A 13501-nucleotide genomic window follows, 5' to 3' on the forward strand; every position below is an offset into this window, starting at 1 on the left:
ATATAATAAAAATATTTAGTTGCTGCCAATTCTAAATAGTGGAAGTAATAAAGTTTGTTATATACTTCTCTGTATTATTCATCTTTTAAATCACCCTAAATAAAAAAAAAAGAATGATTACATGATTTTAACCAAAATTTCTGATTTCTCAGATTACACTAGTTCACTGTAAAATGACGACACAGCAATGAATGAATACTTGATGTGAAGTTGATTAGTTGTCCATGTGTTGGTGTGACTTCCAGTTACAAGACATGAAGATTAGCTTGCACTGCAAGACATAGCTGAGGTTTGTTTTACAGATAAGAAATCTTTGGAAAAACTGAACATCCAGTTTTTTATTGTTTGCTTCAAAGTTCAGTAATATATAACAAAATAAGTATGTCAGGTATAATGTGAGAAGCAAATCAGCAAATACAAAGAGACAAATTATTCTCTTTGCTTCAGAGAGAGAGAAGGGAAGTGTATTTGAAGTGAATCCTTTCAACCCCTTCCCAGAATGTTTTAAAATGTACACAGTAAGTACACAGATAACAAAATAAAGTACTATAGAAAAGAGCTACCAAAATACGGAGGATAGCCATGGTACAATACATCTCCTTCCATATCATCTCTTCCATAATGATGAGAGTAACGGATCTTTAGGTAGATCTACATGACAGTAAAGTGATACGAAAATAGCTATCATTTCTGTTGGTGACAAGGGTACCCTTTTTAATAATATAGCTATGGTTTGTGCCTACACTTACAGTGGGAGAAAATACATTCCTAAATTTATATAGCCATTTATAATAAGGGGCAAGATTACTAAAAATCACGTAATTTTCTTTCCATCCAAGTTCATGAGCACCATGAATTCTATCCATGGATTCCTGGGAGGCTTGCAGACTCAAATTTAAGAAATAATATCCTCTGAGACAGAAACATGCCCATCATCTATTCATCTACCTCCACTTCCAAACTATTGCTTAAATCTGCTACAGTTGGAAAATTAATCAAGTATACTAATTAATTTGTTTTTGTTCTGACGCTAAGTCATGTCGACTCTTTGTGACCCCATGACTGCCTTATCCTTCACTATCTCCCAGAGTTTGCTCAAACTCATATCCATTGATTCAGTGATGCTATCTAATCATCTTATCCTCGATCCTGATGCTGGAAAAGACTGAAGGCAAAAGAAGAGTTTGGCAGAGGATGAGATGCTGGTTATACATGCAAAGAATTAAACAGAATTTCACTAAGGGTAAGAAAGCAGGTTAAGAAAGCATTTATAAGTGGAACTTCTGCATTTATTTTTGATTTTCAGAAGTTCTCCTGCTTATTTTCTGATTTTTAATTGTGTTTCAGATAGTTTACTTGCTAAAAAGGCTTCACTGGATAATTTATCCCACATCAGCATACTAATAATGTCAAAATCCAAGCACACCTCAATATACCAAGACAAACTGCACAATTTCTAGGAAGGCAAGAGCTGAGGAATCTTCATCACAAAATGATGATGCCTCATTAAAAAAAAAAAAAAAAACCACTGTAATTCATCTGAATTGCTTCCAATTTATTCCCATATGAGAATGTATATGGACATGGAAATGTGTGATGGATGCACTTCTCTTCCTAACTTGACTTTTCATTGAAGGGACATACACTTTTTATTCCTCTAGAATCCTGCATAGCTTCCAAGGACCTCTGACCATTCTGACCACTTTGTTCAAATAAGAGTATAAAATTCTTCTTATATTTGTGTTATGTATTTTGTGTTCAAATACATCATCTAAAATCTCAGACTTCTGTTGAATGTTTAGAACTGTTGAAGTGATATGAGCAATAAAATTCAAAACCATTACCTCATAAGCTTTAATCATTTATTCTTTATATTGTAGGCATAATTATTACTCATCCCCCTATTATTCCACTTTTTTTTGCTGATTAAGAAACTAACTTGCTTACAAAATTAGTGAGAAACAAAGCTGGGATTTAAACATAGGTCCTCTGATCCCTCAACAAACTCTCCTGCACTCTCCCATAGTTCTTCACACTTATTTCAGGTTTATTATTTAAAGGATTCATTCTCTCACTGTCCTATTTTTCTGAGGAGAGATGAAATGAGTTTTCTTACCATTTAGATTCTAGTAGGTTTTAATATTCAAGCGATCCTGCCCAAGGTGCAATATTAAGAAAACCATTATTTCTCCATTTAATATTGCATCATTTTTGATAATAACTCTATTAAAGGAAATATTGAATAAGTGACCATTGTTAGTACCAATTCATTTAGACAGACATCTGACCCACAACAGTGTACCACCATGAAAGACCCTTATACAGGAGAAAATTAAAAAAGGAGTAAGAGGATCACTAGAAAGGGTGAAACAGTCTATCAAAGAGAAGATGGCAATTCAAAACTTTAAAATATGTTACTATTATCTATTCTTTGCTGCTGCTGCTGCTGCTAAGTCGCTTCAGTCACGTCCGACTCTGTGCGACCCCATAGATGGCAGCCCACCAGGCTCCCCCGTCCCTGGGATTCTCCAGGCAAGAACATTGGAGTGGGTTGTCATTTCCTCCTCCAATGCATGAAAGTGAAAAGTGAAAGGGAAGTTGCTCAGTCTTGTCCGACTCTTAGCGACCCCATGGACTGCAGCCTACCAGACTCCTCCATCTATGGGATTTTCCAGGCAAGAGTGCTGGAGTGGGGTGCCATCGCCTTCTCCACCTATTCTTTAGTTGTCCAAAAAAACACATGTGCATTTTCTAAGGGAATGGCTTCTATCTCAAGGACTATAAAACTATTCACTGTTTATAAAAGAAGCTTTAAAAAAAAAATCTCATATGGCTATCAACTTGCAATGTTTTTTGCATTATTCCAAAGGGAAAGTTCTTACTATATGATAAAAGCAAATTGTTCCTATGAGTTGACTACCTGAAGCCATGGAAAACAGATAGTACACAGACGTGTTGAAAAGAAAGAAAGATCTGTTTTGTTGTAAAGTGAGTTTGAACTAAAGAACCATTTTTTTTTAAAGGTGGCAACACTGTTAAGTTGGGTTTCCCAGGTGGCACGAGTGGTAAATAACTCGCCTGCAAATGCAGGTGACATAAAGAGATGTGGGTTTGATCCCTGGGTTGGGAAGATTCCCTTGGAGAAGAGCATGGCAACCCACTCCAGTGTTCTTGCCTGGAGAATCCCCTGGACAGAGGAGCCTGGTGGGCCACAGTCCATGTGGTTACAAACAGTCAGACACGATTGAAGCCACTTAGCATGCACAAACAAACTGTTAAACAGCCGGGGGGAGCTGCAATATGGTGAACCAATTATTTTATTCAATTTAGCATGGCATTCAGTTGGCATACTAACCTTCTTAAACTGTAAACTGAAGACAAAAAGATCCAAATGAGAGTATTTAAAAAGATAAACTGATAACTGTAAGGTAAAATTTGATGAAACCTTTAGGGCAGGGTACAAAAATTATTCTGTTCAGCTTGGACCTTAATCCTGGTGATTAACTAAAAGAATAGCACAGGTTTCAAATAGCTAATTCAGATAATTCATTTAGGACTTCAGCACAAACAAATATGAATATCTGTATTGTAGTCTCACAACAAAGAACACTTAATACATAAAGAGACGAGAGGAGAAAACAGGAAGGAAGAATAACAGTTCTAGCCAAGAATCAACTTTAATTAGATTTTTAGAACAAACAAAAGAACTTGCTATTTTGACTTATCTTTTCATATGAGAGTTAACAAACAAAAGTTTTATAGGATTTATTCAATGTGCTAAGACAATAAAATTTAGCATCTCTGACAAGCCAGTATCCTCCAAACTACATTCTTAAGATCCTTAAACATTCTACTATGGGCGAGAGTGAGTTTTGCAGGAATGGGAAAACATCAGGAAAGAAACTTGCTTCTTTAAATTCTACTTTTATACTCTAGGTTTTAGTCCCATATCTAGCCTCATTTGGGGGCTCTCCTCAAACAGAGAATGACTTTCAGTATAGGAGAGTGAAGGACCAATATTAATTGTTGTATAAACCAAGGCAACATAAATGCATCTGCTGGGTGGTTGAAAGAAAAAATGACTACTGTGAACTACTTGGGGAATAACTGTACAGTGGTCTGGTAATTCTAACCTGTACCCAGTCAGTATGCCAGCTTCTCTAGAAAATATAGTTAGCAAACTCAGGCCTGCATGAGCTGATCTATACAGACAGTTGCCTATGATGTTCTGCTATTTTTCAATTAGGTAGCACAGGACTGTCATTGTCAGTGGCTGATTGATTGTGAAGTTAAGGGTCTTGGGCACCAAAAAGTCCTCTGTAGTGTGCACCCAAGTTCTCTATTCTCTATGCATTTTATGAAACGTTTTTCTTTTTCGACAATGCCCAGTAAAAACTTTTATAATTTCATCTAACTACAAATTCAGGGTAAGTACTTGGGTTTTAACCCCAATTATTTCAGATGGTAAAATGTTTGTTTTCTTATCTATGAAATGTGTAAGTTGTTCTAAATAGCCTCTTTGGGTTCTGAGATTTCCTGCCCTAACTGTATATCTTTTCCTTATTAAACTGTGAATACTCAACAAAAGGTCAATTATTAAAACATTTAAAATTAGTGTCTGTCTGTATTTCTTAGGAAACAAGTCACCTAGTAATGAAGTAATGGTCTGCTGAATAGAAAAGATAAAGAAGAGAAGAAATAGATAAGGAGGGGTGGGAGGGAAGGGACTGGAGAAATTACAGATCATCTTCTGGGATAGAGAACAACAAAGAGCTTTCCCCCCAGGTGACAATGAAACATCATACAATGAAGGTCCTGGGGCGCTGCACTAAAGCTAACAAGAGGTAGACACTTCCAAGATGACATGAGATTTGAGTTTGAATCTGACTTGGCAAAAATAGAACAAATAAACAAGCAAACAAATTTTAGTTCCTTCCAGCTAGTTCGAACTTGTTACAACTTTTCCTGTTGGCAGGGAGAAAGACCCAAGAACAAACATTCCTTGTTCTGAGGGAGACTCTTGGATTTTACGGCAAAGGATACCTTTTCTAGATTTCGGTCTTTGCTCCATGTGTTGTCTGTTGTTTGGGTTTATCTCAGTCTAGGGTACAAGCATTTCCCCCTTTTATTTAGACTAAACTATTCACCAGTCTTGACCCAAATGAGGTTTGTCTGCAGTGAAGAGACTAACCTCCCTGTGAGCGGAACTTCACAAAGAACAAGGATAATAAAGATATCTGATGTGAACAAACACCTCTCTTATTCAGAGTTACCACAATTGTGAATTATGCTTCACTTGTGTTTGCAGAGTTGCCTCTTCTAATATATTTTCAATAGACCACAAAGCACCAAGAACACTGAGTAAATAACAGATGTTAAAAATAGCTACGGCCTAACAATGTTACTGGAGGAATTAAAGTGCAGAAACCCATCGTATGAGACGCCAACTTAAAACAAAGGCTGGCATAATACTGGTTCTTTGGTTCTTTTCAAATTAATAAAACACATTTGTTCCAAACTCATCCCTCTCACTTAGAACTACTTGGGTTGTTTTCGATTTCTTTTCAACTCCCACTAAAATACACAATAGTGGGTACTATTCTTGGTGTAATTTTACTTATTTTACATAATTCCTTCATCTTTTTTTTTTTAACATAGTGCCAGCATATATTTGCATGTGTGGACTTATACATATGCCCTGTTTTCATACTTGGAGAGCACAGAAATCCTTCTAAAAGATTCTTTCTAGCCAGATTCCACTAGGTCATGTTATTCAAATGCAACATAACACAAAATTCATTTGTTCATGTGGTGTCTAGTTGCTAGGGGACACATCCAAAAAGTTAATCTTTGCAGTACAAGAGAAGACCAGTAGAGACCCTGAGTGCTACCCATAGGCTAGTACAGAGCCTCACGTTTGTATTCAAACCTAGAAGAGGAAACACTGGGAAATAGCTATTTCTACCCAAAGTGCAATGAAATAAACACAGTGATTTCCAGTCTACTTGCAAAAGCCCAGTATCTTTTCTAGACCTCTCAAGTCATTTAACATATTCTAAACAGAAACCCTATCACTTCTGCCTTTAAATAGCAAAACATGATTCCTGAAAAACTAAAGGTTCTGAAATGTCCCTTCAAGTCCACGAAAGGGAATGGTTTAACTGTTTTCTTAAAGGCCAATTTCTACAGAGGGATGAATCTGACAGAGCCGTAAACATCATTTAAAATCATTTGAATGTCTCACCTAAGTTTACTCTTCACATGTTTAAAAATAAAAAAATCCTGCATATTACTTACATTTTGCAGTCACTTTGTACCCCCCCAGAGGAGGGGCGTGGCCTTCTAATGCATCAAATCCAGCAGAAACCAGGACCATGTCTGGATCAAACTCTGTGGCCACAGGCTTCACTACAGTTCTGCACAGTAAAAAGGCAACCGGTTACACATGGGAATGGCAAATACCTTCAAAAATTGTGCAGTGAAAATGATTTGGCACAATCTCAAGAACTTCCCAAGAATAAAGAAAAGGGGGAAAGAAAACACTATTTGAGTGGATCAAAAACTTATCATTTCCTTAATACTGAATCAATCACTGTTATTTTTGCGTCCCAATTCAGTCTTTTTTCTTTTATCTTTTTCTCCGAATTAAAAAAAAAAAAAATGCTTGCAGGTACATTCTAAAGCCCGCCATGTTACATGAACATCTGTGGCTGTTTTATCCCACTGCCTATAAAAAAAAACTGCTTCTTCCAAGGGAGTGACTAATGTTTTACAGAGGAAAGGCAAAGCGTTAGTGAAAACCTGGCTTGCTCCGGTTAGTAAGAACTTGGTGTAAATTTGAACTATAAATTTCTTTGGGGAAAAAGTTGCTTTTCCAACTTTTTTTAAGAAACATTTTTAAATATTTGTCGTGGTAGGGGGTGACTCTTGCAAAGGAAAAACACAAAATTCCTTTAATAGGATCCAGATTATAATGTTAAGCCAGTCTAAGGTCAGAGACACAAGGAATGCGGCTGCCTTATCCCTGACTGCCACCCCTGCTGGCCTCACTTGGACACTTGAGCACTCACCTCCTCACCTTCACAGCCTCACTCACCCCTTCCTCCTCAGAGCTGGATTTGAGAGCCAGTGACTAGTGGATGCTACTGGGCTTTATACAACCCAATAGTTCTTTAATGCAGCCTTCACAAAGAGTGTGCCATCATTAAAATCCAAACTTTCAAAGCCTATTTAATGAAATGAAATGGGACTAGTTCACCCTACACTGAATTTAAAAAGCAGTAAGTTCTCTTTTATATGTTTGGGAGAAATAACTAAACAAAATATTAAAATAGCTATCCTTGAATAGTGACACAGTTATGTTCTTTTCATCTTTTTAAATGTGCAAATTCCCAGATCTCTTTTTTTTTACAATAACTACATATTAGTTTTATACTTAAATCTTTTTGCATGTAGACAAGAAGTTGTTCAAGTTATAAAATTAAAAAAAATACTTATTTGAAACATACCTACATAGAGATAAAAAGGAATTAAATGTCTTTCATAACTCCACAATTTTCATAAAAGTATAAAAGTTCCAAGACTTCAATATCACAAATGTACAAGTGACTTCCACAGTAGTCTTGCTGACATTTGGAAAGCCTCATATCTGAACTGCCAATCAGTGGAACTAAGTGAATATCTAACTTTGTTTATCATGTACAAGTTTATTATTTTATTCTTCAATAAAATTAAGAATCTCTAATATAGCTACATTATTAGGAGAGATATTCAGTTCTTTTCCTTCCTAATAATACCAATAATCTTCATAAAAGTATCACATTAGGAATTAACCACTTTTCATATGCATGAAAAAACAATGTGATATATGATGTTAGAATATTAGGTGTTGCAATAAACTATCTCAAAGAATCAAGAGTGTTTTCTCAAGGTACTCCATCTAATTAGTTTGATTAATCCTATGTACTACGTTAGATTACAAACACGCAGTCCACTTCAGTTGCTCAGTTGTGACCTACCCATGGACTGCAGCATGCCAGGCCTCCCTGTCCATCACCAACTCCTGGAGCCTACTCTAACACATGTCTATCGCACTGGTGATGCCATCCAACCATCTCATCCTCTGTTGTCCCCTTCTCCTCCCACCTTCAATCTTTCCCAGCCTCAGGGTCTTTTCCAATGAGTGAGTTCTTTGCATGAGGTGGTCAAAGTATTGGAGTTTCAGGTTCAACATCAGTCCTTCCAATGAACACCCAGGACTGATCTCCTTTAGGATGGACTGGGTGGATCTCCTTGCAGTCCAAGGGACTCTCAAGAGTCTTCTCCAACACCACAGTTCAAAAGCATCAATTCTTCAGCATTCAGCTTTCTTTATCATCCAACTCTCACATCCATACACGACTACTGGGAAAACCATAGTTTGACTAGATGGACCTTTGTTGGCAAAGTAATATCTCTGCCTTTTAATATGCTGTCTAGGTTGGTCATAACTTTTCTTCCAAGGAGCAAGCATCTTTCAATTTCATGGCTGCAGTCACCATTTGCAGGGATTTTGGAGCCCCCCAAAATAAAGTCTCTCACTGTGTCCACTGTTTCCCCCTTTATTTGCCATGAAGTGATGGGACCAGATGCCATGATCTTAGTTTCCTGAATGTTGAGTTTTAAGCCAAATTTTTCACTCTCCTCTTTCACTTTCAGCAAGAGGCTTTTTAGTTCTCCTTCACTTTCTGCTATAAGGGTGGTGTCATTTGTATATCTGAGGTTATTTATTGACATTTCTCCTGGCAATACTGATTTCAGCTTTTGCTTCATCCAGCACAGAATTTCTCATGATGTACTCTGCATATAAGTTAAATAAGCAGGGTAACAATACACAGCCTCAACGTACTCCTTTCCCTATTTGAAACCAGTCTGTTGTTCCAGGTCCAGCTCTAACTGTTGCTTCCTGACCTGCATACAGATTTCTCAAGAGGCAGGTCAGGTGGTCTGGTATTCCCATCTCTTGAAGAATTAACAAACACTACTCTTAGGAAAATATGGAGGTAGATGTTTAAGCAATGTTGTCCATTTAACCATATGCCTTACAATAACCATGCATTAAGTTTTTCCACCTCCTTTCCTTCTCGCTTCCACTTCTCTTCTTTCTCCCGAGTCAATCTATACTTGTAAGATTGACTGGAGGATAAACACCCTTCAAGGCACAGCTCACATACTACCTTCTTCATAAAGGCTTCTCTCAATATCTGGATATAAAATATATATGTACATATTTTTGAAAGAAAAAGATAAGATAGGAGACAAGGACTACCAACATAATATGGGAAACTTAGAGTTGATCAATGGAGGGGAAAACTTGAAGATAAGTGCAAATCTATAAAGAGGGAGCCACAAAAAGCAAGATGACTTTTCTCTGTCTTCCTTGAGAAACAAACTGGCCAAAGAGGAAATACCCAGAGAGCCTGACATCTGTGAGTCACTCAGACCAACAGTCAGATTTTTTCCCCCTATCTTTCCTCAGGAAACTCACCAGTCAAAAGCCCCTGTCAGTCACACAGAGTTCTCAACTATCTTTTTGGTGCCCCTTTCTCAGATATGATGGACTGTGTGAAGAAAGTCTCTAGCATGAAAGACAACAAAAGTAACATGCCAACAAATGAATAAAAGAAAAGGAACTCAGAAAATGAGACATAATGCAGGGAAGAGAGTATAATTACAGAAATTTGGATTACTCTCAAAGACATAAGATGGTACACAATGAAAAGAAGGTGCTATTAAAAAAAAAAAAAAAAAGCAAACAAAATGTGTAATAGACTGTTTAGAAGATAAATTTGACAAATTCTCTCAGTACAGCACAAAACAGAGATGTGAAAAAATGGCAAGAAACTTGAAGGACCCATTTAGGAAATCAACATATGAAGGAAAAAATCTACAGAAAAAATTTAAAAACTTATAACCTCGTATACATCCAAGATGCAAAACTGACAGCACATAATAATTTCAGACATTCAAAATATCAAAACAAAAAGAAAATACCTCCCACAAATACTATCAAAAGAAGGCAGTGAATGCCCCCATCAAAATGAAGGTATAAACTGAAAAAGAGAATGAGATACAAACTGTTCCATCCAACAAAACATTTTTATAAGTGTTCAATTTTGTCTCAAAAAATTATTATAACAGAAGAAAAGAGTAAAAATTTGGCCTGCAAATTCACACAGGCTTTCAAAATGCTCTATTTCACAGGACTAATCCTGTATATTTGAAATCACTCCAAAAGTATGAAAAAACAGAAAATTTGGAAAGAAGAGGTTCAAAATGGAGAAAGGAGTAGTACATCAAGGCTGTATATTGTTACCCTGCTTATTTAACTTACATGCAGAGTACATCATGTAAAATGCTGAGCTGGATGAATCACAAGCTGGAATTAAGATTGCCGGGAAAAATATCAATAAATTCAGATATGCAGATGACACCACCCTTATGGCAGAAAGAGAAGAATTAAAGAGCCTCTTGATAAAGGTCAAAGAGGAGAGTGAAAAAGCTGGCTTAAAACTCAACATTCAAAACACAAAGACCATGGCATCCAGTCCCATTACTTCATGGCAAATAGGGAAACAATGGAAACAGTGAGAGACTTTATTTTCTTGGGCTCCAAAAGCACTGTAGACTATAACTGCAACCATGAAATCAAAAGACATTTGCTCCTTGGAAGAGAAGCAAGGACAGGCCTAGACAGCATATTAATTTGGCAAAACTAATACAATTATGTAAAGCTTGGAAATAAAATAAAATTTAAAAAAATAGTTAAAATATTTAAAAATACAAAAAAAAAAAAAAAAAAAAAAAAAAGTAGAGACATTACTTTGCCTACAAAGTTCATATACTCAAAGCTATGGTTTTTCCAGTAGTCATGTATGGATGTGAGAGCTGGACAATAAAAAAGGCTGAGTGCCGAAAAAATTGATGCCTTCAAACTGTGGTGCTGGAGAAGACTCTTGAGAGTCCTTTGGAGAGCAAGAAGATCAAGCCAGTACATCTTAAAGGAAATCAACCCTGAATATTCATTGGAAGGACTGATGCTGAAACTGAAGTTTCAATACTTTTGACCATCTGATGCAAAGAGCTGACTCATTTGAAAAGACCCTGATGCTGGGAAAGATTGAAGGCAGGAGGAGAAGGGGACAACTGAGGATGAGATGGCTGGATGGCCTCACTAACTTAATGGACATGAGTTTGTGCAAACTCTGGGAGACAGTGAAGGACAGGGAAGCCTGGCATGCTACAGTCCATGGGGTTGCAAAGAGCCAGACCCAACTGAGGGACTGAACAACAACATCACTTTAAATGCCTTCCATTTTAAAATGTGTATGTTTAGAGTTGTGTTCGAGTGGTAGTTGTTTGTTGAATGAGTTAGTGATGCATGAGTATAAGAGTTGTATGACACCATGCTTACTGAGTGCCTCAGATCAGATCAGTCGCTCAGTCGTGTCCGACTCTTTGTGACCCCATGAATCGCAGCACGCGATGGACAGGCCTCCCTGTCCATCACCAACTCCCAGAGTTCACTCAGACTCACGTCCATCGAGTCAGTGATGCCATCCAGCTATCTCATCCTCTGTCGTTCCCTTCTCCTCCTGCTCCCAAGCCCTCCCAGCATCAGGGTCTTTTCCAATGAGTCAACTCTTTGCATGAGGTGGCCAAAGTACTGGAGTTTCAGCTTTAGCATCATTCCTTCCAAAGAACACCCAGGGCTGATCTTCTTTAGAATGGACTGGTTGGATCTCCTTGCAGTCCAAGGGACTCTCAAGAGTCTTCTCCAACACCACAGTTCAAAAGCATCAATTCTTCGGCGCTCAGCCTGTTTCACAGTCCAACTCTCACATCCATACATGACCACAGGAAAAACCATAGCCTTGACTAGATGGACCTTTGTTGGCAAAGTAATGTTTCTGCTTCTGAATATGCTATCTAGGTTGGTCATAACTTTCCTTCCAAGGAGTAAGCGTCTTTTAATTTCATGGATGCAGTCACCATCTGCAGTGATTTTGGAGCCCCAAAAAATGAAGTCTGACACTGTTTCCACTGTTTCCCCATCTATTTCCCATGAAGTGATGGGACTGGATGCCCAGTCTTCGTTTTCTGAATGTTGAGCTTTAAGTCAACTTTTTCACTCTCCACTTTCAGTTTCATCAAGAGGCTTTTTAGTTCCTCTTCACTTTCTGCCATAAGGGTGGTGTCATCTGCATATCTACCACAGATCTCTTTTAAACAGATTTTTCTTAAGCAAATCTTAAATATTCAAAAGCATTCATTTAATATTTTATCTGAATAACTGGGTTTTCTGGTAAAAGACAGGGAATGATGCATATGTGTTAGTCCCTCATCTTATCCCAATATCCCACTGAAAGAAAATTATAAAAATATACAAATGAACTCACAGTTTTAAATATAAATCAGGTAGATAGATATAGAAAAACCTTCAGATATGTGTGTATACATGGGTTATTATGTATTTCCTAAAAGCAATGACAGTGCAGTGGCAAAGAGTACAGTTAGCATTGGGCTTCAAAAAAAAGGTTCAGGGATCCTTGGAGAAGTGGCTGATTCCAGGACTATAGCAGGGAAATACAAGATATTTCTGGAACATCAGGTGACAAAAAATAAATAAATAAAATGCCCAGAAAGAGAGAGGCATGTTAGTAGGGCATAAAAACCAATGTAACAGAGCTCCCAATGGCCAAAGGTGAGACAATCTGATGAACAAAACAAATAATGACATTATTGGATTACAATCCATAGAGTCAAGTAAGTATCCAAGAGTTCTCACAGAGATTAAAAAATAATAGAAAAAACACAGAAAAGAAAAAAATACCTCTACCTCTGCATACATAAAACTTTCAACTAATAAGTACAAAAGAATTGAGGTAAATAGAAAATAACTACTTGAATAAACTATTACTACAATCAAGTAATCAAGATTAGTATCTCCAGTCTCCAGTAATAAGACATATTAACATCAGTACTCTCTGAGACGGGAGGATCAATTCTGTAATATTCTTGCTAAAAACACACCTCAAATCTAATAATTAGAAAATATCAGACAAACCCAAATTGAGAGACACTTGACAAATAAGAATGATCAGTACACTTTAAAAGTCATGGCCAGAACAGACTAAGAACTCACTACAAATTGGAGGAGACTAAGGAGGGATAGTGGGCAGGAGGAGAAGGGGACAACAGAGGATGAGATGGCTGGATGGCATCACTGACTCGATGGACGTGAGTTTGAGTGAACTCCAGGAGTTGGTGACGGACAGGGAGGCCTGGCGTGCTGCGATTCATGGGGTCACAAAGAGTCGGACACGACTGAGCGACTGAACTGAACTGAAGGAGACATGGAATCAAGATTGCCGGGAGAAATATCAATAACCTGAGATAGGCAGATGACACCACCTTTATGGCAGAAAGTGAAGAGGAACTAAAAAGCCTCTTGATGAAAGTG

At 37.4% G+C, this 13501-nt stretch overlaps 1 protein-coding gene across 7 annotated transcripts in view; it reads right to left on the reverse strand.

Annotated features, from left to right (window-relative positions):
* The window catches only part of HDAC9 (histone deacetylase 9), a 1025726-nt gene that overhangs the window by 134418 nt on the left and 877807 nt on the right, over positions 1 to 13501 (reverse strand). For all 7 annotated transcript variants that reach the window (XM_010835593.1, XM_010835596.1, XM_010835590.1 and 4 more), the window contains one exon: positions 6298 to 6416. In XM_010835593.1, the coding sequence (XP_010833895.1) occupies positions 6298 to 6416 (119 nt within the window). The remainder of the gene's footprint in view (positions 1 to 6297; positions 6417 to 13501) is intronic.

This window comes from Bison bison, unplaced genomic scaffold (assembly GCF_000754665.1).
Source record: "Bison bison bison isolate TAMUID 2011002044 unplaced genomic scaffold, Bison_UMD1.0 scf7180017864044, whole genome shotgun sequence".
NCBI lineage: Eukaryota > Metazoa > Chordata > Mammalia > Artiodactyla > Bovidae > Bison > Bison bison.